The sequence below is a fragment of the Narcine bancroftii genome, chromosome 9 (genome assembly GCF_036971445.1).
Source record: "Narcine bancroftii isolate sNarBan1 chromosome 9, sNarBan1.hap1, whole genome shotgun sequence".
Lineage (NCBI taxonomy): Eukaryota > Metazoa > Chordata > Chondrichthyes > Torpediniformes > Narcinidae > Narcine > Narcine bancroftii.
In genome coordinates this window covers 93,082,997-93,102,592 of record NC_091477.1, presented here as the reverse complement: position 1 = coordinate 93,102,592, position 19,596 = coordinate 93,082,997, and the positions used below count along the sequence as shown (strand labels likewise).

The 19,596-nt window shown below is 38.3% G+C and overlaps 1 protein-coding gene across 11 annotated transcripts in view; it reads left to right on the top strand.

The window, feature by feature from the left end:
• Nucleotides 1–19,216, top strand: part of zbbx (zinc finger, B-box domain containing) — an 80,114-nt gene extending 60,898 nt beyond the window's left edge. For 7 of the 11 annotated variants that reach the window (XR_011344179.1, XR_011344182.1, XR_011344183.1 and 4 more), the window contains 6 exons: nucleotides 5,344–5,508; nucleotides 9,971–10,243; nucleotides 16,899–16,989; nucleotides 18,076–18,221; nucleotides 18,439–18,521; nucleotides 18,949–19,216. Coding sequence is in view for 2 of the 11 variants with exons in the window: in XM_069896854.1 (XP_069752955.1) it covers nucleotides 5,344–5,508; nucleotides 9,971–10,243; nucleotides 16,899–16,989; nucleotides 18,076–18,193 (647 nt within the window). In the remaining 9 variants the exon portion in view is untranslated. Of the gene's footprint in view, nucleotides 1–5,343; nucleotides 5,509–9,970; nucleotides 10,244–11,407; nucleotides 11,547–16,898; nucleotides 16,990–18,075; nucleotides 18,261–18,438; nucleotides 18,522–18,948 lie in introns of those variants that run through there. The other 4 variants (XR_011344185.1, XR_011344186.1, XM_069896854.1 and 1 more) reach the window with 4 other exon arrangements.
• The last annotated feature ends 380 nt before the right edge of the window (nucleotides 19,217–19,596 follow it).

Genomic DNA, 19,596 nt, shown 5'->3' with positions numbered 1-19,596 from the left:
TTCCATTATGTTTCATTGTGACCTTTCTGCCAAAGTTACAGAAGATCAAACAAGAAAATCTAAATCAATAGGTATGATACAAGAGGAGGTGAACCTTGGAATTATTAAATATTCCAACTTAAAGGTCTCCATTGTTCTCTAACAGATTCAGTCTGCACTGGCTCATTGAAGCAAATACAACTATGTTAACCTACCAGGCTTCCTGCATTCACTGCATTTTAAATAATTGTGAATAGAATAAAGTGTAAATGACTAATTATTAACCTGAGAAATTTAGTTTAGCTCAAATACCAGTGGAGGTAAAACAGATTTCTTATTTTAATGAGGTGAATACATGAACAGAAATACATGTCATAACATTGAATGCATACTTAATGCTGAAGAGCTGCTAATCATATAATTTATTTTCAGTATCAGCCATGGTTCTGTTACTACTCTCATACTTCTTTTAAATTTAAAGATACAACATGGTAACAGGCCCTTCCTGTCCATGAGCCTGTGCCACACAAATAAACCCATGTGACCATTTAACCTACTAACCATGTACATCTTTTGAATATGGCAGGAAACCGGAGCATCCTGAGGAAACCCACACAGGCATGTACTAACTGCTTGAAGACAACACCAGTTTTGAACCCAGGTCACTGGCACTGCAGTAGTGTTTTGCTAACCACTACATTAACCATGCTACCCATACATTCTAGTAGTAGGTTCAACTGCAACAGCGGATATGTGAGGACTTAACTTTGGCTGACACTTTAATTCTGTACTGAAAGCTTGCAGAATAAGTAGGAGATGCTATTTTTCAGCTTTTCCAAAATGAAAATGAGATCCAGATTACTCTCGGTTTAATGTTGCATTTGACATGGTTTGAGGTTTTTCCTGAAAATTTGGCCATTGTTTGTCCTTAATAAAAAAATGTTAATCATTTGATTTAAAAACAGAAAGTGCTGCAAACACCCAGCAGTTCTGTCAACATCTGTGAAAAGAAAAACATAAGAAATATTTCTGGCCAATTATTTTTTTCTTTATTAAGAGCTTGTAAGCCTTTGTAGCTTCTTTACTTCATCTCCCTTCCCACCATCCTCTCTTGTGTTTTCCTTCCCTTCCAGTGGGTGTAGGACATTTTGGTGCCCACATTTTGGCGCCAGACATTTTGGCCTCCACAGTTTCGTGTGCACAATTTGGCACCGGACATTTTGTAGACCAGTTTGGCGCTGCCTCACTCACCATCCACTGGCCAACTCTGTCCCACCAGATTGCCTGCCGGGAGATTGAACCACTGGTGTTGCAGAAACTCCTCCCCCTGGAAACCACTCCCCTGGCAAACAGGGCTTTTGGTATCATTTCCCCCTTCCACTGAGATTATGACCCCCAGTAACACCCCCACCCCAGGGCATGAAGTTGGGAGGTTTACATGGATGCTGGAATCAAACAATATTTTGGGATTTATTGTCTCATAGGTATTTTAAACTGGGTTTATGCAGGTAGTCACTTATTATACAAGTAATCACTTAGGTTCATGTGATTTATCATGTGATCACCATGATTTAAGTGATTATAGAGTGACAGGTAAATTCAAATATTTTAAAATAATTTAATAATTTTTTATGCCATTATATTGAATTAAAATTATTTTAGTGGAAATGCCATGTCTGTCACCAAATGCAAGCGGCAGAATATCCGACGCCAAACTACAGATCCCAATATGTCCGATTCTGCCTTCCAAGTGGTCACCTTACCACCATCCTTGAAATAACTAACACACCCTATATTTTTTGCCTGAATGTCACAAGATTTGCATATCTATTTTGTGTCTTCCATCTTTTCAGCTCTGTCCTCTCACTTCTTCCCTCTTTAAGCTCCCCCATTCCTATCCATCTTTTTCCCAATCTCTTGGCCCATTGCCAACCTCTCTCTCCTTTTCACCATTAGCTTTAGCTTTCATCACTTCTTCTGCACCTCCCTCATTCTTCAGTCGACTATGAATTGGTTTACAGCTAGTACACAGTTGGGGTATGAAATTTGAAAGCATAAAAGTCACTGCATTTTATCAAGAGAGTGAAGTTAAGTACAATTTTAAATACACATACCCTATTATTGAGATATTGCATAATTGCAATAACAAGCTTGAACATAATATTAATGGATTTCCTTTCATGTTAACATGAGGACATTTTATACTGCCAATTATAAAAGGGCAGAACTATTCGTGTAGTGTTTAGTGAACACTTACAGTGCCAGCGACTCAAGTTCAAATCTTGCACTATCTGTATAGAGTTTGTAAGTTCTCCCTATGTCTTCATAGGTTTCCTCTCACATTGCAAAGACATACAGGGTTAGTTGGTTAATTGGTCACATGGGTGTAATTGGGCAGTGCGGACTTGTGGGCTGGAAAGGCCTGCTGCCATGCTGTATGTCTAAATTAAAATAAAAACAATAAATTAATATAAACATACAGATTCCTCATGTACTTAGCACAGTTCAAGTTTTATTTTATTGTCATATGATTGTACATATACAACTTGACAAAATAGCATATTTCTGGATCAGAGTGAACACACACAGACACAGTACACCCATGCACAAATTACATATATACATAGCAATCCAAAATAAATGTAATTTATGGGTTCCTAGGATGGTTTAGCGGTCTCACTGCCTATGGGAACAAGCTGTTTCCAAACCTGGCAGTCCTGATTTTATGCACCTGTACTTTTTCCTTGAAAGTGGTGACTCAAAGATACTGCAGGCTGGGTGGTAAGGGTCCTCAATGATTCTCTGAGCCCTCTGTAAACCCTGCAGATATCATTGATAAAGGCAAGGTATACCCTAGTGATATTCACAGCAATTTTAATCGCCCTCCTTACTGACCTCTAACCTTATGCTTTGCAGCTACCATACCACACAATGGTGCAGCCAGCTAAGATACTCTTGATTGTATTGTTAAGATGGTGGCCAGTAGCCTTGCCCTCCTCAACCTCCTTAGGAAGTGTAGCTGCTGCTGCGCCTTCCTGACTAATGAGAAGGTGCTGTGGGTTCAAGATAGTTTGTTGTTTAAATGGAAGCCAAGGAAATTTATGCTCCCCACTATCTTCTACTGATCCAGTGATAGGGAGTGGTCCTTAGTCCTCCAGAAATCAACTATAATCTCCTTTGTCTTGTTCACGTTGAGACTCAGGTTGTTGCTCTTCATGGTCAACTTCCACCCTGACCTCAAACTCACCTGGTCCATCTCCGATAACACTCTCCCCTTCCTGGATGTCTCTGTCTCCATCTCAGGAGACAAGCTGACCACCGACATATACTACAAACCCTCAAACTCCCACAACTACATGAACTACACTTCCTCACACCTTGTTCCCTGTAAAGATTCCATCCCCTTCTCTCAATCTCCGTCTCCACTGGATCTGTTCCCAAGATGAAGTCTTCCAGTCCAGATCTTCCAAAATATCTGCCTTCTTCCTCAAACGTGGCTTCCCCTCCACCACTATCAACTTAGCCCTCACCTGCATGTCCTTTATTTCCCGCTCATCTGCCATGGCCCCCTCTGCCCCCAGACGCAAGAAACATAGAATCCCCCTCACCTACCACCCCACCAACCTCCACATCCACACATTATCCGCCAAAATTTCCGGCACTTGTTACAAGATCCCACTACCAGACACATTTTTCCTTCTTCTTCCCCCTCAGTCTTCTGCAGGGACTGCTCCCTCTGTGATTCCCTCATGCACTCATTCCTCCCCACCCATTGTATTTCTGGCACCTTCCTCTGTGCCCGCAGGAGGTGCAACACTTGCACTCACTGTCTGTGGTCCAAAATAGGCCTTTCATGTGAAGCAACACTTCACTTGTACATCTAGAGGACTTATTTACTGCCTCAGTGTACCCTTTGTGGCCATATCTGCATCAGAGAGGCTGATTGCAGACTGGGAGATCACTTTGCTCAGCACCTCCTCTTCATTTGCAACCACAGCAATCTCCCAGTGATAAACCATTTCAATTCCGAGTCACACTCCTGTATTCTGATAACCCTGGTCTGAGAATGCATGTGGCCTAAATTATGAAATGGGAGGTGGAAATATTACATAGCCATTTTAAATTCAATTGCACATTCATTGAATAACATTTGCTTAAGGTGTTTGATTAAAGCTATACAAAATAATATGCTACAATTTTACAGATATAATTGCACCTATTCATGAGAAATAAAATTAATCATCAATACTTTGGATCCTTCTCCCTATCCTATCGTTGCTGCCTCAAAAGAATCACTGCACTGATGTATAAGTTAAATAAATGGGACCCAACAGTATCAGACAGATGTTTTCACTGTAAGAAGGAAACAGGAACAACAGTACATGCAATTTGGGCATGTGAGAAAGTGGAAAAGTTTTGGGAAGATCTAAATCAGGTATTAAATAAAATCACGAAAAGCAACATACCAAAAAATCCAGAGATCTTCTAAGTAATATAAGAAGTAAAGAACTAGGCCTCGATTTGAATGAAGGACAAAAAAGATTTATTATGATAGCCTTAGCTGTAGCAAAAAAAATGTATAATGTCAACCTGGAAATCAGAAGAGAGCCTGAGAGTACAGCAATGGTACATAGAAATAAATAAATGTATTCCATTGAAAAAAAAACATATAAATTAAGAAATAACGTCACAGTATTCGAACAAATTTGGGAACTGTACATGGAACACAACAGAGAGGGCCTACCGTGGACCTCCACCCGCTAAAATGACAGAATGAGAAGAAGACTAAATGAACTGACCCAGTGTATAAAAGTAGATGACACAATTTTCTTGTTTATTTTCATTGTGTGATGACATTGTTTAATGGGTTTAATGGTATATGTTGAATGTTTAGTGGGTGGGGAGGGAGGGAAGGTAGAGGGGATAAAGGGGAGAAAATGACTGTGTATATTCAAGAGGGAAATGTTTGTGTGTATTTTGGTTAATATGGTTCATAGTGTGAAAAATTAATTAAAAAAAAAAAGAATCACTGCACTAAAACATTGTTGCAACATTACAGTAATTGCCTGATCTGCATGTCCTTCTGATTTCAATACATTTGTCCATCAGTATTAGGGTTGGGGGGTCAGACTATTTTAAGTGATCATAAATTACATTACACTTCATTTTTATCTGATGTGATGATTTTGTTTAGGTACTTGATTCTATTAGTCAGCTTTAGTTAAAAAAAAATTGATGGTGAATATGTCAATTTCCATGCACACCAGTGGTGCTGGAACTGAGATGTAAAGTTCAATAGGAACTAATCTTTCCCACTTATTTTCTGCCTGAAAAGTTATTCACCTTTGTCTCCTTATTCTCAAGAAAATGATAACTGGCGACCAGAGAGCAGCTTCTGCAAATGTGCTGATGACTCGATCGTAAATGATGTAATTGATGATATTCAGGCTAGGCCTCCAAGCAGTTTTGGAAGACACGGCACCTCCAAAAGCATCACAGCATGGTTGACATTATCAAAATCAACTGCAAGTAAGTTGTCTGCTCAAAAAAGGAGATTTTCTTGCATATTATTTTGTGATTTGTCTTATTTTTTGACAACATAATCCAATGAAATTATCCAATATGTTCCTGGGTTTGAGTAATTTCCATTCCACGATGGTCAGGAATGTTATTCTTATCTTTTTCCTCCTATCAAACTTATTCTCTCTACCACCACCCTATTAGTCCTCTCATCTCAGTTCCCAATCTTCCAATAATTATTTTTTTTCTCATCAGCTTGCTGACGTTGGAGCTGGATGCACAAGTTTAATAGCCTTTTATAAAAGTTGATCATGATTTCATTGTCCTTTTACTCTCTGCCTCTGTTCATAAAGCCTATGATCCCATTTGTATTTCAACTATTTTTCTACCTGCCTTGCCACATGCAATGAAATATGCACATATATTTCTCATAATAAAATAAGAGCAGATGGAAGCTACCAGATGCCTCAAGCCTGCCTCTCATCATGGCTGATCTATGCTTGCCTCAACTCTTCTTCATTGCCAGTTCCCATGAATAGGTAATTCTTCTTTCTTCTAAACTCCAAGAAATAAACATTCAAACTGTCTACCCTGTCTTGATTGGCAACCCAGTCACTTCAGCCTGATGTATCTCCTTAGGATTGCCTTTAATGTAACTATGCCCTTTTTTTAGGGAATGAAAATTGTATGCAGTATTCCAGATGCACCCTCACCAACACCCTGTACAATAGTAACAAACTCCCCCTATTCATAAACTCCAGCAATAGCTCACATGCTGTTGGCTTTCTTAAGTATTTGTTTGACCTGGCTGCTACTTTTGTGTGATTCATGCACTTGGTCAATTAAATCCCTCTGAACTTCACTGTTCTTTTATCCTTATTTGAATTGTTCCTTCTAGTTTATATGGCTGTTTCTCAATGTACTTATCAAAATGTAGCACTGCATTTCTCAGCTTTTTTCCTGCCCTTCATATCACCCTGTTTATATCTCTTTTAAATATATTACTATGCTCCTCACAGTACACTGCCTCCATCTTAAAACCTGTTACATCTCTAAACATTTCATCACCATTTTATTTTGCAAACGTGTTATTTGACCAATGTGATTATGTCTTTTGTATCTTTTATTTCTGTTTTCAGATTTAATGGTGCATAATATTTTGCTTTTATAACGCATATAAAACAAATGTTGGACATGGATGGATTAGACATTCAGAGCTAGAAAGTAACATAATGAAACCAATTAAATGCCCCTCTCGAGTTTGACCCTTTGGATATAGGGGTTGGGCAGCTTTCAAAGCATTATCTGTGACTATTGAGTCCGGTTCATAAAGGATAACAATGATGTGACATGTAGGGGCAGAACAGTAATTGCAGCAAACTCAGCAATGAATTCCATGTTCCCTTTTAACCATCTAATTCCAATTAGTTTGTAGTAACACACAAGTATGCATTGAACAAAGACAGCTGGATGCTTTTGATCTACTGACGACTTTGAAGAATTGTTTGGTTCACTAAGGCAACAACTGAAAGTGTGATCCTAGGACATCTAAATAGTTCTAAGATTTATTCTTAAGGAATATAAAATAATTATAAGATTTTTATTGTTTGTCATGTTTCACAATTCTGCTCAATGCCAAAGGAATAAGAAGAATTCCATGGTTGTTTCTGAACAATTTCAGACAGGGACATATTAGAGAGCAGTTTAATAATTAATTGCTTGGATGTTTGCTTGTAAAACATTAGTTATATGATCAGCTGAATTTAACATAGAACTCTGCCTCCGTAAAGCTTTTTGAATAGTTAAGGAATTGACACCATCTTGAAAACATAATTGTAAATCCTGCGATTTAAATGTAAACAGATTTCAAATGAACACTTTGAAAGTAACAAATTAAAAAATAGAAATTTGAGAACTTGAATGATAATGATTAAATTGTCTGATGTCACTAAATGCTTCTAGTAACCATGGGATAATGGCTGAAGTGCTTTCAATGTTCTTATGAAGGCAAACATGGCAGAAAGGCAAACAGTTAGTGCAGAAAGGTTAGAATGGAGGACAAGTAATCTTTCAGTGTTGTCTTAAGGTTCTGGCCTGAAACATTTGACAAATCTCTTTCTCCCGCTGATGTTGCTTGACCCCTGATTTCCTCCAGTAAATTGTGTTTTGCTCCAATCTTTCAGCATTGTTGATTACGGGCAGAGTATTCGCTACATTCTGAGACAATGTCCTCTCTTACTATTTCAGTATGTTATTGTGTACCCAGCCAAGCAAGGAGAACCACAGTTCAGTATCTCAGTCGAGAAGACACAGGTCTTACCATGCTGCTCATGCTCTGTAACATTGTTTGTCTAGCTCATACTTTCAAATTAATTTACTGATCTGTAAGTGATCAACTGAAGTAAAATGACACAAAGTTACATCTAGTGTGATTTTAATGCCCATTCAAACTATATATCTTAAAAGAATTAATATGGCATTTTTGTATAAATTATTAGTCTGCTTCAATGAGAAGCATTTGCTTGAGCAATGTACTTGAGTAATGAGCAAGGCTATGAGATTAATAAGAGATATGATAGGCCCAACTTATAAACAAAACATAATAAAAATAAAAATGTCATCATATTTTGTCAAAAATGTTAAGATTTTCATTTCCTCAAGTGTAATAGTGATTGTTAATAACGGATTCTAAAATTAACAATCTGCTGGAAGAACTCAGTGGGAGAAAAAGATTTATTGACATTTTGGTCACACCCCCCCCCCCCCCACTGAGACTCTCCACCCTCTCCACCAGATTTTTTGTTGCTCCAGATTCCAGCACCTTAATTCTCTTGTGTCTCTTATTCTAAAATTTGTTTGTTCTTTGGTGTTCTGCTGTGAATAGACATTTTATGTTTGTACATCTATTGCAAAATATTGATAATACTCATGACTCAGTGGTTATGGCTTTGCTATTGGATATAAGAAACAAAAATGGGCACAGCTCTCTTCACCATGATGGGAAGATTTGCTTCCATTATTTTTGCCTGCTGAGTTTACCAATCAAGACACTGTGGGAAGGAAATACAGTAAGTAATGACCAGCCGTTTCCCAGAATGAAAAAAACACCCTGTGCCATTAATGGAAAATTATTTCAGGATTATGAAATATATAAAAAAAAAACACTGCTATACTCAATGGGTCAAACTGTATAACAGAATGAGCATGTTAGGTCAATAAACCTATTTTCTCTCCACAGATGCTGTCTGACCTGCTGGGTATGTCCCATATTTCTGTTTTTAATTTCAGATTTCACACAGTTTTTCCTTTTCCACTTCAAAATATTATTGGCACACGCCACAGGAGTATATCATTGGTCTCATTTGTTTCATGGCAGTGGAAAATTAGAGTAAAATAATGGGATAATCACCCATGACAAAGGAATTTTTAATCTGGAATTGGGAAAAGAAAATGTATGTCTCGTATGACATATTAAGCTAATTTTAATGCCAATTCTTAAAGTTTTTAATTATCTTTAAATTGCAGGGGAAGAAATTTATAGAATCTCATGTGTTGAATGTCAGGATTTGAATAGTTATAATTGTGTGAGGTTAACACAGTGACTTTCAAACTGCCCCCTAAACTCACATTCCACCAGGGGCAGCATAGTTGGCATAGGGGTGGCATGGTTGATGTAGCGGTTAGTACAATGCCTTTACAATGCCAGTAATCAGGACTGGATTTGGGTTCAAATCCCGAGCTGTCTGTAAGGAGCTTGTACGTTCTCCCCATATTCGCATGGGTTTTCTCTGGGGGCTCTGGTTTCTTCCCATCGTTCAAAATGTATTGGGGATGTTGGTTAATGGGGTGTAAATTTGGCGGTACAGACTCGTGGGCCAAAATGGATTTGAATTGGCTGTGTTTTTAAACATCTAAATTTAATTTAAGCAATCCCTATGGCATAAGTGCTCATTAATTGATAAGGGATTGCTTAAGGTGGTGAGAACCACTGAGTCTAGACTCAATTGTTACTGAAATATTTTGTTTGAGAAAAATTGTCATTGGCCCATATTCTTTGGAGTTATGAAACTGTGACATAACGAGTCAATTAGGTACGATCAAAACAGTGGTTTTCAAACTTTTTTCTTTCCACTCACATACCACTTTAAGCAATCCCTTACTAATCACAGAGCATTTATGGGATAGGGATTACTTAAGGTGGAATGTGAGTTTAGGGGGGCAGTTTGAAAACCCGGGTTAACACAAGTTAGAAGGAGGGACATTGTAATACCTTTTTACTTGAGAGAAAACAATGACAAGAAGTACAGACTGGGAGAAAACAAACAGCAATGACAACATCAATCTCAGTGGCAAATGAGCGCTGCATCATATTATAATTAACAATTTTCCCATCTTTTTGGATGTTATTGTTATATAAAACTATGAGTTATTTGGGTTTATGTGATCTAACCAATATTCTTACTGCCTTTAGGAACTCTGGAATATCCTGAGAGGCTTACGTCACCCTTTGCAGTGGAATCATTGCATAAGACACCTCACATTGAAAGGAGAAACTGTGTTTCCCGTAAGCAGCATGGAATTTCCCAACTGACCTCTGCTGTTATTTACCCATTACCTACAGCTGCAGTCAAAATTTCTGAAGGTTCTAAAAGTGATGTTGATCAAGATGACTCCAGTTTTGAAAAGGAAGCTGATGAACAAGCTTTAATTGAATTAGAGAGGGAGTTGTTGAAGACCAACAAAGGTATAAACATAATAAAAGATTATTGAGAGACATTTCAAATACCAGTTTTTGTTCCTTTTTTTTATTTTTCGTGAGTGTATGAGTAAAATTAATTGGAAATAAGTGACTTTCAATTGGAGGCAGTATTTCCAAGTCACTATATTTAAAACAGGTTTTGTATCATAATCCCAGATGATTCCCTTACACTCTGAAAATTACCATGCATTCCAGGTCTTAACTAACTCTATAATGATTTTGCCACTTTTATCTCATGAACATTGATTTCACTTCAAATCACCTAGATTGAGTGATTCTCTTTTAATTTATTAATAACTCATCAAATCAATTTGCCTTTAACAAACTGTGTTGACTTTCATTTATTGACCCTAAGTTAGCAATTAGCAATCTATTTTGTCATGGATTATGTGCTCAATAAGTTTCTCCTCTACTGGCATTAGTTTTACTGGGCCATTATTTTGAGGTTTATGCAGAATGAAAGACTTGCCTTGTCCCAGAATGTTTCACAGCCAGTGAAATATTTTTGAGTATAAATGTTAGTTATTTGAAAAAGGCAACAATCAATCTGTGTATTGTTGCTCTCAGAAATGGTAATGTGTGACCAACTTCATTAGTTAATGTCCCTGTTTAAATCATGGTGATTGAGGAACAGGTATTGATCAACACTCTGGGGATAATTCCCTTCTTGTTTTAAAAATAGCGTCATGCAAGCTTTGTTGGTACCTGAGAAGGTAGAATTAATCCAAAAGACTTTAACATTGCTGCACTCCTTTAATGCAAGACTAAAGCAGCATTCTGTTTTCAAGATAAAAGTTCAATGACTTTTATCTCTCATTTTTTAATAACAATGCAATATTTGTTAGTCAGCTCTCTGTTTGTCTAGGGACAATGTAAAACTGTGGCTTGACTTCCCTCAGTTTCTCCAAATTGTACACAAGAACTCAGAAGAAAATAGAGCAGGAGTAGGCCACCAGATTCCTCAAGTCTGCCCAATCAATTAATATGAATGTGCCTGTTCTACACTGGCGTCAACTCCTTTTCTGTGCAAATTCCCCATATTAATCTAGCTCCAATTTAAATATATTTAATTATCTGGATGCCCCCAAGAATTCAGGAATTCACTGTCCTTTGTGAGAAGAAATGAAATGATCTTTCTCTATTTTACAGCTATATCTCCATGAATGTGACTCTCTCACTAATGAGAACGTTAACTTGTCAAGTCTCCCTCCTTAGGATTTAATATGCATGAATAAGATCACTTCCTGCCCCATTCTACCAAGTTCCAAGGAAATTATCTTGTGACAAGGTATTTTCCATCCATTAAATTATTAACAATAATCATGTTGATATCTTAAACTTGATGAGGCATAGCTAAAGAACAATTATACCTGTTTCCTTTATGAATATTTCTTGTTTACTTGTATGTTCTATTTATTCTGATCAAACCATGAGATCATAGTATAGGCTCCATCTCTAAACATTTTCTTGGTATATCTTCCTGCTCATCTTTATTTCAAGCATTTTCACATTCTTCCACTTAGAATCATAGAACTATAGAAGGCTACAGCACAGAAAAACAGGTAATTTGGCCCTTCTACTCTGTGCTTAACATTATTCCACTTGCCCCAATGACCTGCTCCCATTCCATAACCCTCCAGACCTCTCCCATCCATGTATCTATCCAATTTATTCTTAAAACATAAGATCGAGCCTGCATTCACCAAGTCCGATAGGCAACTTGTTCCATACTCCCACCACTCTCTCAGTGAAGAAGTTCCCCCACATGTTTTCCCTAAACCTTTCCCCTTTCACCCTAAAGCCATGTCCGTTCATACTATCTCCCTCAATCTAAGTGGAAAAAGCCTACTTGCATCCACTCTGTCTATACCTCTCATAATCTTGTAAACCTCTCTCAAATCTCCCCCAAGATCTGGCAACGTTCTAGTAAATCATCTCTGCACTCTTTCAATCTTACTGATATCCTCCCTTAGTTAGGCAGACAGAACTGCACACAATGTCCCAAATTTGGCCTCATCAATGTCTTAAACAAGTTCAACATAACATCCCAACTCCTACACTCAATACTTTGATTTATAAAGGCTAAGATGCCAAAAGCTTTCTTTACAACCATCTGTGACGCCACCTTCAGGGAACAATGTATCTCTTTGCTCTTCCACACTCCTCAGTTCCCTACCATTTACTGTGCATCTCCTACCTTGGTTTGCTGTTCCAAAATGCAAACCTCACACTTGTCTGCATTAAACTCCATCTGCCATTTACTGGCCCATTCTCTCAGTTGATCCAGATCCCTCTGCAAGCTTTGAAAATCTTCCTCACTGTCCACTACCCCTCCTATCTGAGTGTCATCAGCAAACTTGCTGTCCCAATTTACCACATTATCATGCAGATCTTTGATATATATATACAAACAATAATAGTCCCAACACAGATTCCTGAGGCACACCACTAGTCACAGGTCTCTAGTCGGAGAAGCAACCATTCACTACCACTCTCTATTCTCTCCCACACAGCCAATTCAAATCCATTTTACAATCTCTCCATGGATGCCTAGTGTTTGAACCTTTTGAACTAACCTCCCTTGTGGGACCTCATCAAAGGCCTTACTAAAGTCCATGTAGACAACATCCACAGCCTTTCCTTTATCTATCTTCTTGGTAACTACCTCAAAAAACTCTGCAAGATTCGTTAAACATGACCTACCATGCACAAAGCCATGCTGACTGTCCAAATACCTATATATCCCCTCTCTCAGAACTCCTTCCAATAATTTACCTAATACTGACGACAGGCACACTGGCCTATAATTAACTGGTTTACTTTTGGAGCCCTTTTTTAAACAACGGGACAACATGAGCTACCCTCCAATCCTCCAGCACCTTACCCATGGCTAAGAACATTTTGAATATATCTGCCAGAGGCCCTGCAATTTCTACACTAGTCTCCCTCAAGGTCGGAGGCAATATCATATCTGGCCCAGGAGATTCGTCTATCTTTATTCATTGTAATGTAGCAAGCACTTCCTCCTCCTTAATCTCCATCTGTTCCATGACACTTCTGTTCATTTCCCTTCCATCCTAAGGCACTATGCCAGTTTACTGAGTAAATACTGATGCAAAAAACCTGTGAAAGATCTCTACCATTTCGAGAAGCTCCACACTGATCCTCTTGGGGACCAATTTTGTCCATTATTATACTTTTACTCTTAATATTCTTGTAGAAACCTTTCAGATTTACTTTTACATTATCTGCCAAAGTCTTCTTTTTGCCTTCCTGATTTCCTTCTTTACTATTTTCTGACATTTTCTATACTCTACAAGTAACTCATTTGCTCCTTGTTGCCTATACCTGTTATACACCTCTCTTCTTTTTACCAGATCTCCAATATCCCTTGAAAACTAAGGTTTCCTATGCCTGTTATCTTTGCCTTTAGTCCTAGTAGAAACATGAAAACTCTGCACTTCCAAAATTTTGCCTTTGAAGACCTTCCACTTACTGGACACATCCTTGCCAGAGAACAACTTATTCCAATCTGCTCTTCCTAGATCCTTTCTCATTTCCACAAAATGCCTTTCTCCAATTTAGAAACTCAACTCCAGGACCAGACCTATCCTTATCCATAATTAACTTGAAACTAATAACATTATAGTCACTGGATCCAAAAGGTTTGCCTGTACATACTTCTGTCACCTGACCTGTCTGGTTCCCTAATAGGAGATCAAGTATTGCATCCTCTCTCGTTGATACCTCTATAGATTAATTTAGAAAACTTTCCTGAACACATTTGACAAACTCTAAGCCATTCAGCCCTTTTACAGTGTGGGAGTCCCAGTCAATGTCTGGAAAGTTAAAATCTCCTACTACAAATTTCTTTTTCTTACATTGGTCTGCTATCTCTCTGCAGATTTGCTCCTCTACCCTATCAGTGTGGTCACACCTTTCCAATTCCTCAGCTCCACCCATATGGCCTCTATAGAGAAGCCCTCTGGGCTGTCCTGTCTACACACTGCTGTGATATTTTCCCTGATTTGCAATGTCATGCTCCCCCTTTCAGCCCTCCCACATATCACATCTGAAACAATGGAACCCCAGAACAATGAACTGCCAGTCCTGTCTCTCCTGCAACCATCTCACTAATGGCAATAATGTTGTAATCCCATGTGCCATTCCACAATACTCCATGTATTCAAATAAATGCACCTGGAATATTTCTATCACGTAAAAACCCCTGACTTCTGTCTATACGTGCATTCCTCGCATGACCTTTGTCCTCCTCCACCTCACTATCTGTTATAACACTCTGGTTCCCCTCCCAGAGCAGCACTTACATCCATAAGGATGTTAGCCCCCTCCAGTTCAGGTGCGAACCGTCCTGTTGGAACAGGTCCCATCTTCCCTGCAACATATCCCAATTGTCCAGAAACGTGAAGCCCTCCCTCCTGCACCATCTCCTTAGCCATGTATTTAACTTCATTATCTTCCTATTTGTAGCCTCACTAGTACATGGCACAGGTAGCAATCCTGAGATCTTAACCCTGGATACCCTGTCCTTCAATTTTGCACCTAGCCCCCAAAACTCCTTGCAGAACCTCCTCACTCTTCCTTCCCACATCATTGGTCCCTGCATAGACCAGGGAGAAAAAGAAATGTCAACAATTTGAGCCAGATTCCTTCTTCAAGACTCAGAGTCTGTGGGGAAAAAAAAGTTATTTTCTCTTGTTTATCAATCTCCTGCTTGGAATCATAGCACAAATCTTCTATGAATCCAAATGCACTGCATCCATTGGTTTCACCTCATCTATTCTATTGGATATATCCTTAAAGAAATTCACTAGATTAGTCGAGCATAATTTCCCTTTCCTTAATTTACATTTAATGAAACACAGAAGTCTGCAGATTCTGTGGTTGCAGTAAAAACACAAACGCTGGAGGAACTCAGCTGGTCTCGAATTTATTGTTGTCATTTCAAGCCTGAGCCCTTCTTCAAGGAATAAGCAGAATGAGCAAAAGACAGGAAATCTCAGAATACAGACAACAGGCCATTTCATGCCAGGCCTCCACCTGGAGGCCAGCTACAAGTGCAGATGGAAAACTTAAAACTTACCTTTCATGGAGCAACCTTAAAACGCTGCTCCAGTGTCACTTTCCTGTTGAGCAGCCCTCCAGATCTGATGGAGATGGGGCAACTGGTGCCATAGCGTCACCTGTTATAAATACGTGGCAGAGCAATGGCCATTTTCCCTCCCCATAATCCCCCACACAGCTGGAACCACTGTGTTTTCCAGAGCAGTTCCAGCTGTGTGGGGAATTATGGGGAGGGAAGAGGACAATTGCTCTGCCACGTTTTGAACCCCAGAGAGCAGCCCCAACGGAGAAGCGGCTCGGTGCAGCTGTCACAGCCCGCACCGGCTGCCCCCTGATGGCTTCCGCCAGCCCTGCTGCCCTGACAGCTCCCACTGGCCCCTGCTGCCTGACAGCGTTGCTAGCACTGTCTGTATTCTAAGATTTCCTCGATTTTTTTTTGTTCATTCTGCTTATTCCTTGAAGAAGGGCTCAGGCCTGAAACATCGGTGATAGATCTTTGTCTCCTATGGATGCTTCGAGACTGGCTGAGTTCCTCCAGCATTTTGGTGTGTTTTTAATTATTAATTCATATTGACTTTGCTTAGTTTGAGACAAACCAAGAGTAATTGTCCTTGATATTAAAGTGGTATTTGACTCAGGAAAATAAAACAGAAAATGCTAGGGATTGTCAATGTGACATAGACAGCATTTGTGGAAAGATATTTTAGTTTAATTATGTCATTGTAGTTTTTTTTAAACCAAGTACCTGTTCAGCTGCAGCATCAGATTCTTGGTGTCTGTATATTGTACAATGCAGACTCATTATCAAACAGAGTTAATGATTCAGATCAGAGACCCTTTACCTGCACTTCCCTTCTCTCATGTGGCAACAATACTTTTCACATTATGCTGTCCTGTCTGGCGTAAAGCTGAGGATGAGATGCCAAGGGTATCTGGACCTTTCCTCAACAAAACTCTGCTGGGTTCATTGCTGAATCCTGCAGCAGAATTGACTTTCTGCACCACACATCTGCGCTGTTTACTCTGTGTAGGGCGCATCGAAAGAACCAAAGTCTTGTTGATCCAAACCAAGGTTTTTATTAACTAAAAGACTGGAGCATATCACAAGTAGGTCGACCAGTCCAGAATGACCTGGTCTGGGTAGGAGCAATCCTTTAAGACCTGCCAGTTGGTGTGGCTACACTCCCAGCCAATCACAGTCATCCTACACTACCACCTGTACATATGTACATATACACATTGGTGATAGAATCTGTTCTGTCACACTCTGCAAGCCCAGAAAACACCCTGAAGCACACAAGCTGATCACTTGCCATTCCTGTGCTGTAGTGCTCTATGGTTCCCTTCAGAACCATAATTAGCTCTCAGTATAATACAGCTGAACCTGTACTCACAATGCAAATTTTATTAAGAACCCAGTGGCGGACTTTTGAATAGTTGATAAAGGTCCTCCATCCTTGTGATAAGCTGAGTGATATGAACCACAAATTGGCATCATTTATATTTAGGGTATTTGCAAGTGCATTAACAATAATTTAAAAATATTTGACTATAGGAGAAAAGCAAAGACTGGAGACGATGTCTGCTTGTGAGCTGTCAATGTCTTCTGGACGATTACATGAAAAGGGCACTCCAGTTATGCAAAGGTCAGAAAGAAGCAGTTAATACTTTTCCAACAATGCCTTCCATCATTTTTTATTTCCTGGTTTTGATCAACACATTCGAATGAATTGAAATAGGAGAAATATTATACCATTCTACCTCCCTTTCTGTGAAATATACTCTAAATTGAGGGTTCATGAAGCTTGTGTTCTAGAATTGAAATTTCATGTATATATTTGTCGTGGCATTCTAAGATTATAATGTAAAAGTGACAAAATGTATCATGCAACAATCTGAACACAAGGTTTTCGATCCTTATAATTTGCAAGAATTCCTTTATTGTTGTTACCATCTGAGTCACTTATTTGAGAATGTAATATGTATACATTCAAATCTGAAGTGAAACAAGAAAGTGTTCAGACACTGTGATTGCAGTAAATATGCAAAAGTAGCATTGGCACTTTGACAAAAAGCTCAGGCCTGAAACATTGGTTATATATCATCGCCTCTCATGGACGCTGTGGGATCTGCTGAGTTTCTCCAGTTCTTTGGTGTGTTCAAACCCATTTTTAACCATAAAGCAGAATACAGTCAAATCCAGTGCATGCATCAATGAAAGTCATGTGCCAATTCCACAGTTTCTCTTTCTGAAGCACCTTGTGCTGCTTTTCTACATTAAAAAAAAATTCTGTCCCAGAAGACATTTCAGTTAAGAAATGAATATGTATTTAGGGACAATAATTGTCCGTGGACAAGTTTGATAAGCACCATATAAAATCTGCTTCAGGTCTGCCAGCTCATGATAAAAACAATTCATGAAAACGCTGAAACAGCTATTTTTCTGATTTTGTCTTATTTTCTGGATACAGTGGAACCCACCTACATTATATTAGTTGTGATTAATCTCCCATGTTTGCATGCATGTTCACTTGAATACAAGAAATCGGTAGTTTTTATGTGCATTGAATCTAAATGATCCTATCTAATGCAGTGCACACACTATATCATGGTTTGAAGCTTTATATTTTGATTTTAATTGGACATCTTGTCTCTTGTACCGGTTGAAGTGACTGTGCTTGTTTCAGTAGAGCAATTATGTTTTACACTTCTTTTCTTTCAATTTCTCCTAGGGAGGCTGTTCAATCCCAGTTTATGCTTGATTTTCTGGCAACAGAAACTGATGAAGGTGAAACAGATGATGAGGCAGAAGAAGCTCAAGACAAACAAAATGTTCTGCTATTATTCTGAAAGCACATCATCAGTCATCAAATAAAATGTTTGATTTTTTTAATATTAAAGATAATTTGAACAGAAAGTGATTCAGGCTGAATAATTTGTTGTCAAATGTAAATAAAACGTATGCTAATTTGATGTATTTACTTTAAAGTGTTCCACCATTTATACATTTCTATTGAACCATGATAAATACTTCTATTTTATTTCTGAGCTAGTATTTTGAAATTGTCATTTAATCATTGTTATGTACTTCACAGGAGTCTTTTCAAAATGATTTGGTGAAATTCAGGAACATATGCTTTAAAATGAACAGAAAAGGAGTAAAAATCTGGCTTTTAAGGTAAAAAAAAAATCTATTCAGCTTTATTTTCAATAGTTTGGTTAAATATCACTAAATAATAAAAATCAAACATGGAACACTTATTTTGCTGATTACTTTAATTACTGACAAAATCTGAAGCGGCGATTAATATAGTTCAGCAGGTTTTACAAGTTTTGGTTACAAGTAATTCTCATTGAAGTGAAAATTTCATTTCTTTCACTCAGTAATTTTAAAGCAGATGTTTCAAAGTTAAGTATATTGGCATATTACTAATTGGATAAGAATCCTTTACTGTGTATGAGGTAGGCCATGGACAGACACATAACAGTATGGGAATGATGTCTGAGATAGGCTAAATCCTCAAACAGGATCATTTTAGTTAATTTGATTTTAATTTTTTGTTTTATTCATTATAAATAATAATTAAATTTAAATTTAATTTTAGACTTACAGCACGGTAACAGGCCCTTTCGCCTTAAGAGCCCTTGCTGCCCAATTACACCCGATTGACCTACACCCCTGGTACATTTTGAAGGGTGGAAGGAAACCAGAGCTCCAGGGAAAGCTCACACAGATATGGAGAGAATGTACAAACTCCTTACAGACAGGCAAGGACTTGAAATCCAGTCCTGATCGCTGGTACTGTAACTGTGATGCGCTAACCGCTAAGCTATGTTTTACTTGGGAATCATTACTGCATTATACATAGAAGATTCAATGAAAAATATTTTAAAATTTGTCTCTAATCTCATGTTGGTAAATGTGTTAAGCTTACTGTTGGGTTGGAAAATCTTACATTTTGCATGATTAAGATTCCTTTGTCTGTTTTCAACTAGTTGCGTCCAACATCTGACTTCTTGCACAGCTTCTCAGCCCTGAGACAAGCAGTGAACCACTAATCTTGTAAACATTCAGTCCCATAAATGTACCTGAGCAAGTCTTCAGTTCTCCAAATCACACAGATGTGTGATTATTGAAAATGTGTAGGTTGGCAAACCCAGATCAGCAAACGCAGCCTTTCATTGATCTTAAATGTACGACATAAAACCTTTTCACAAATGTACAGAAATTAATCAAAAACAAATATCTTTCA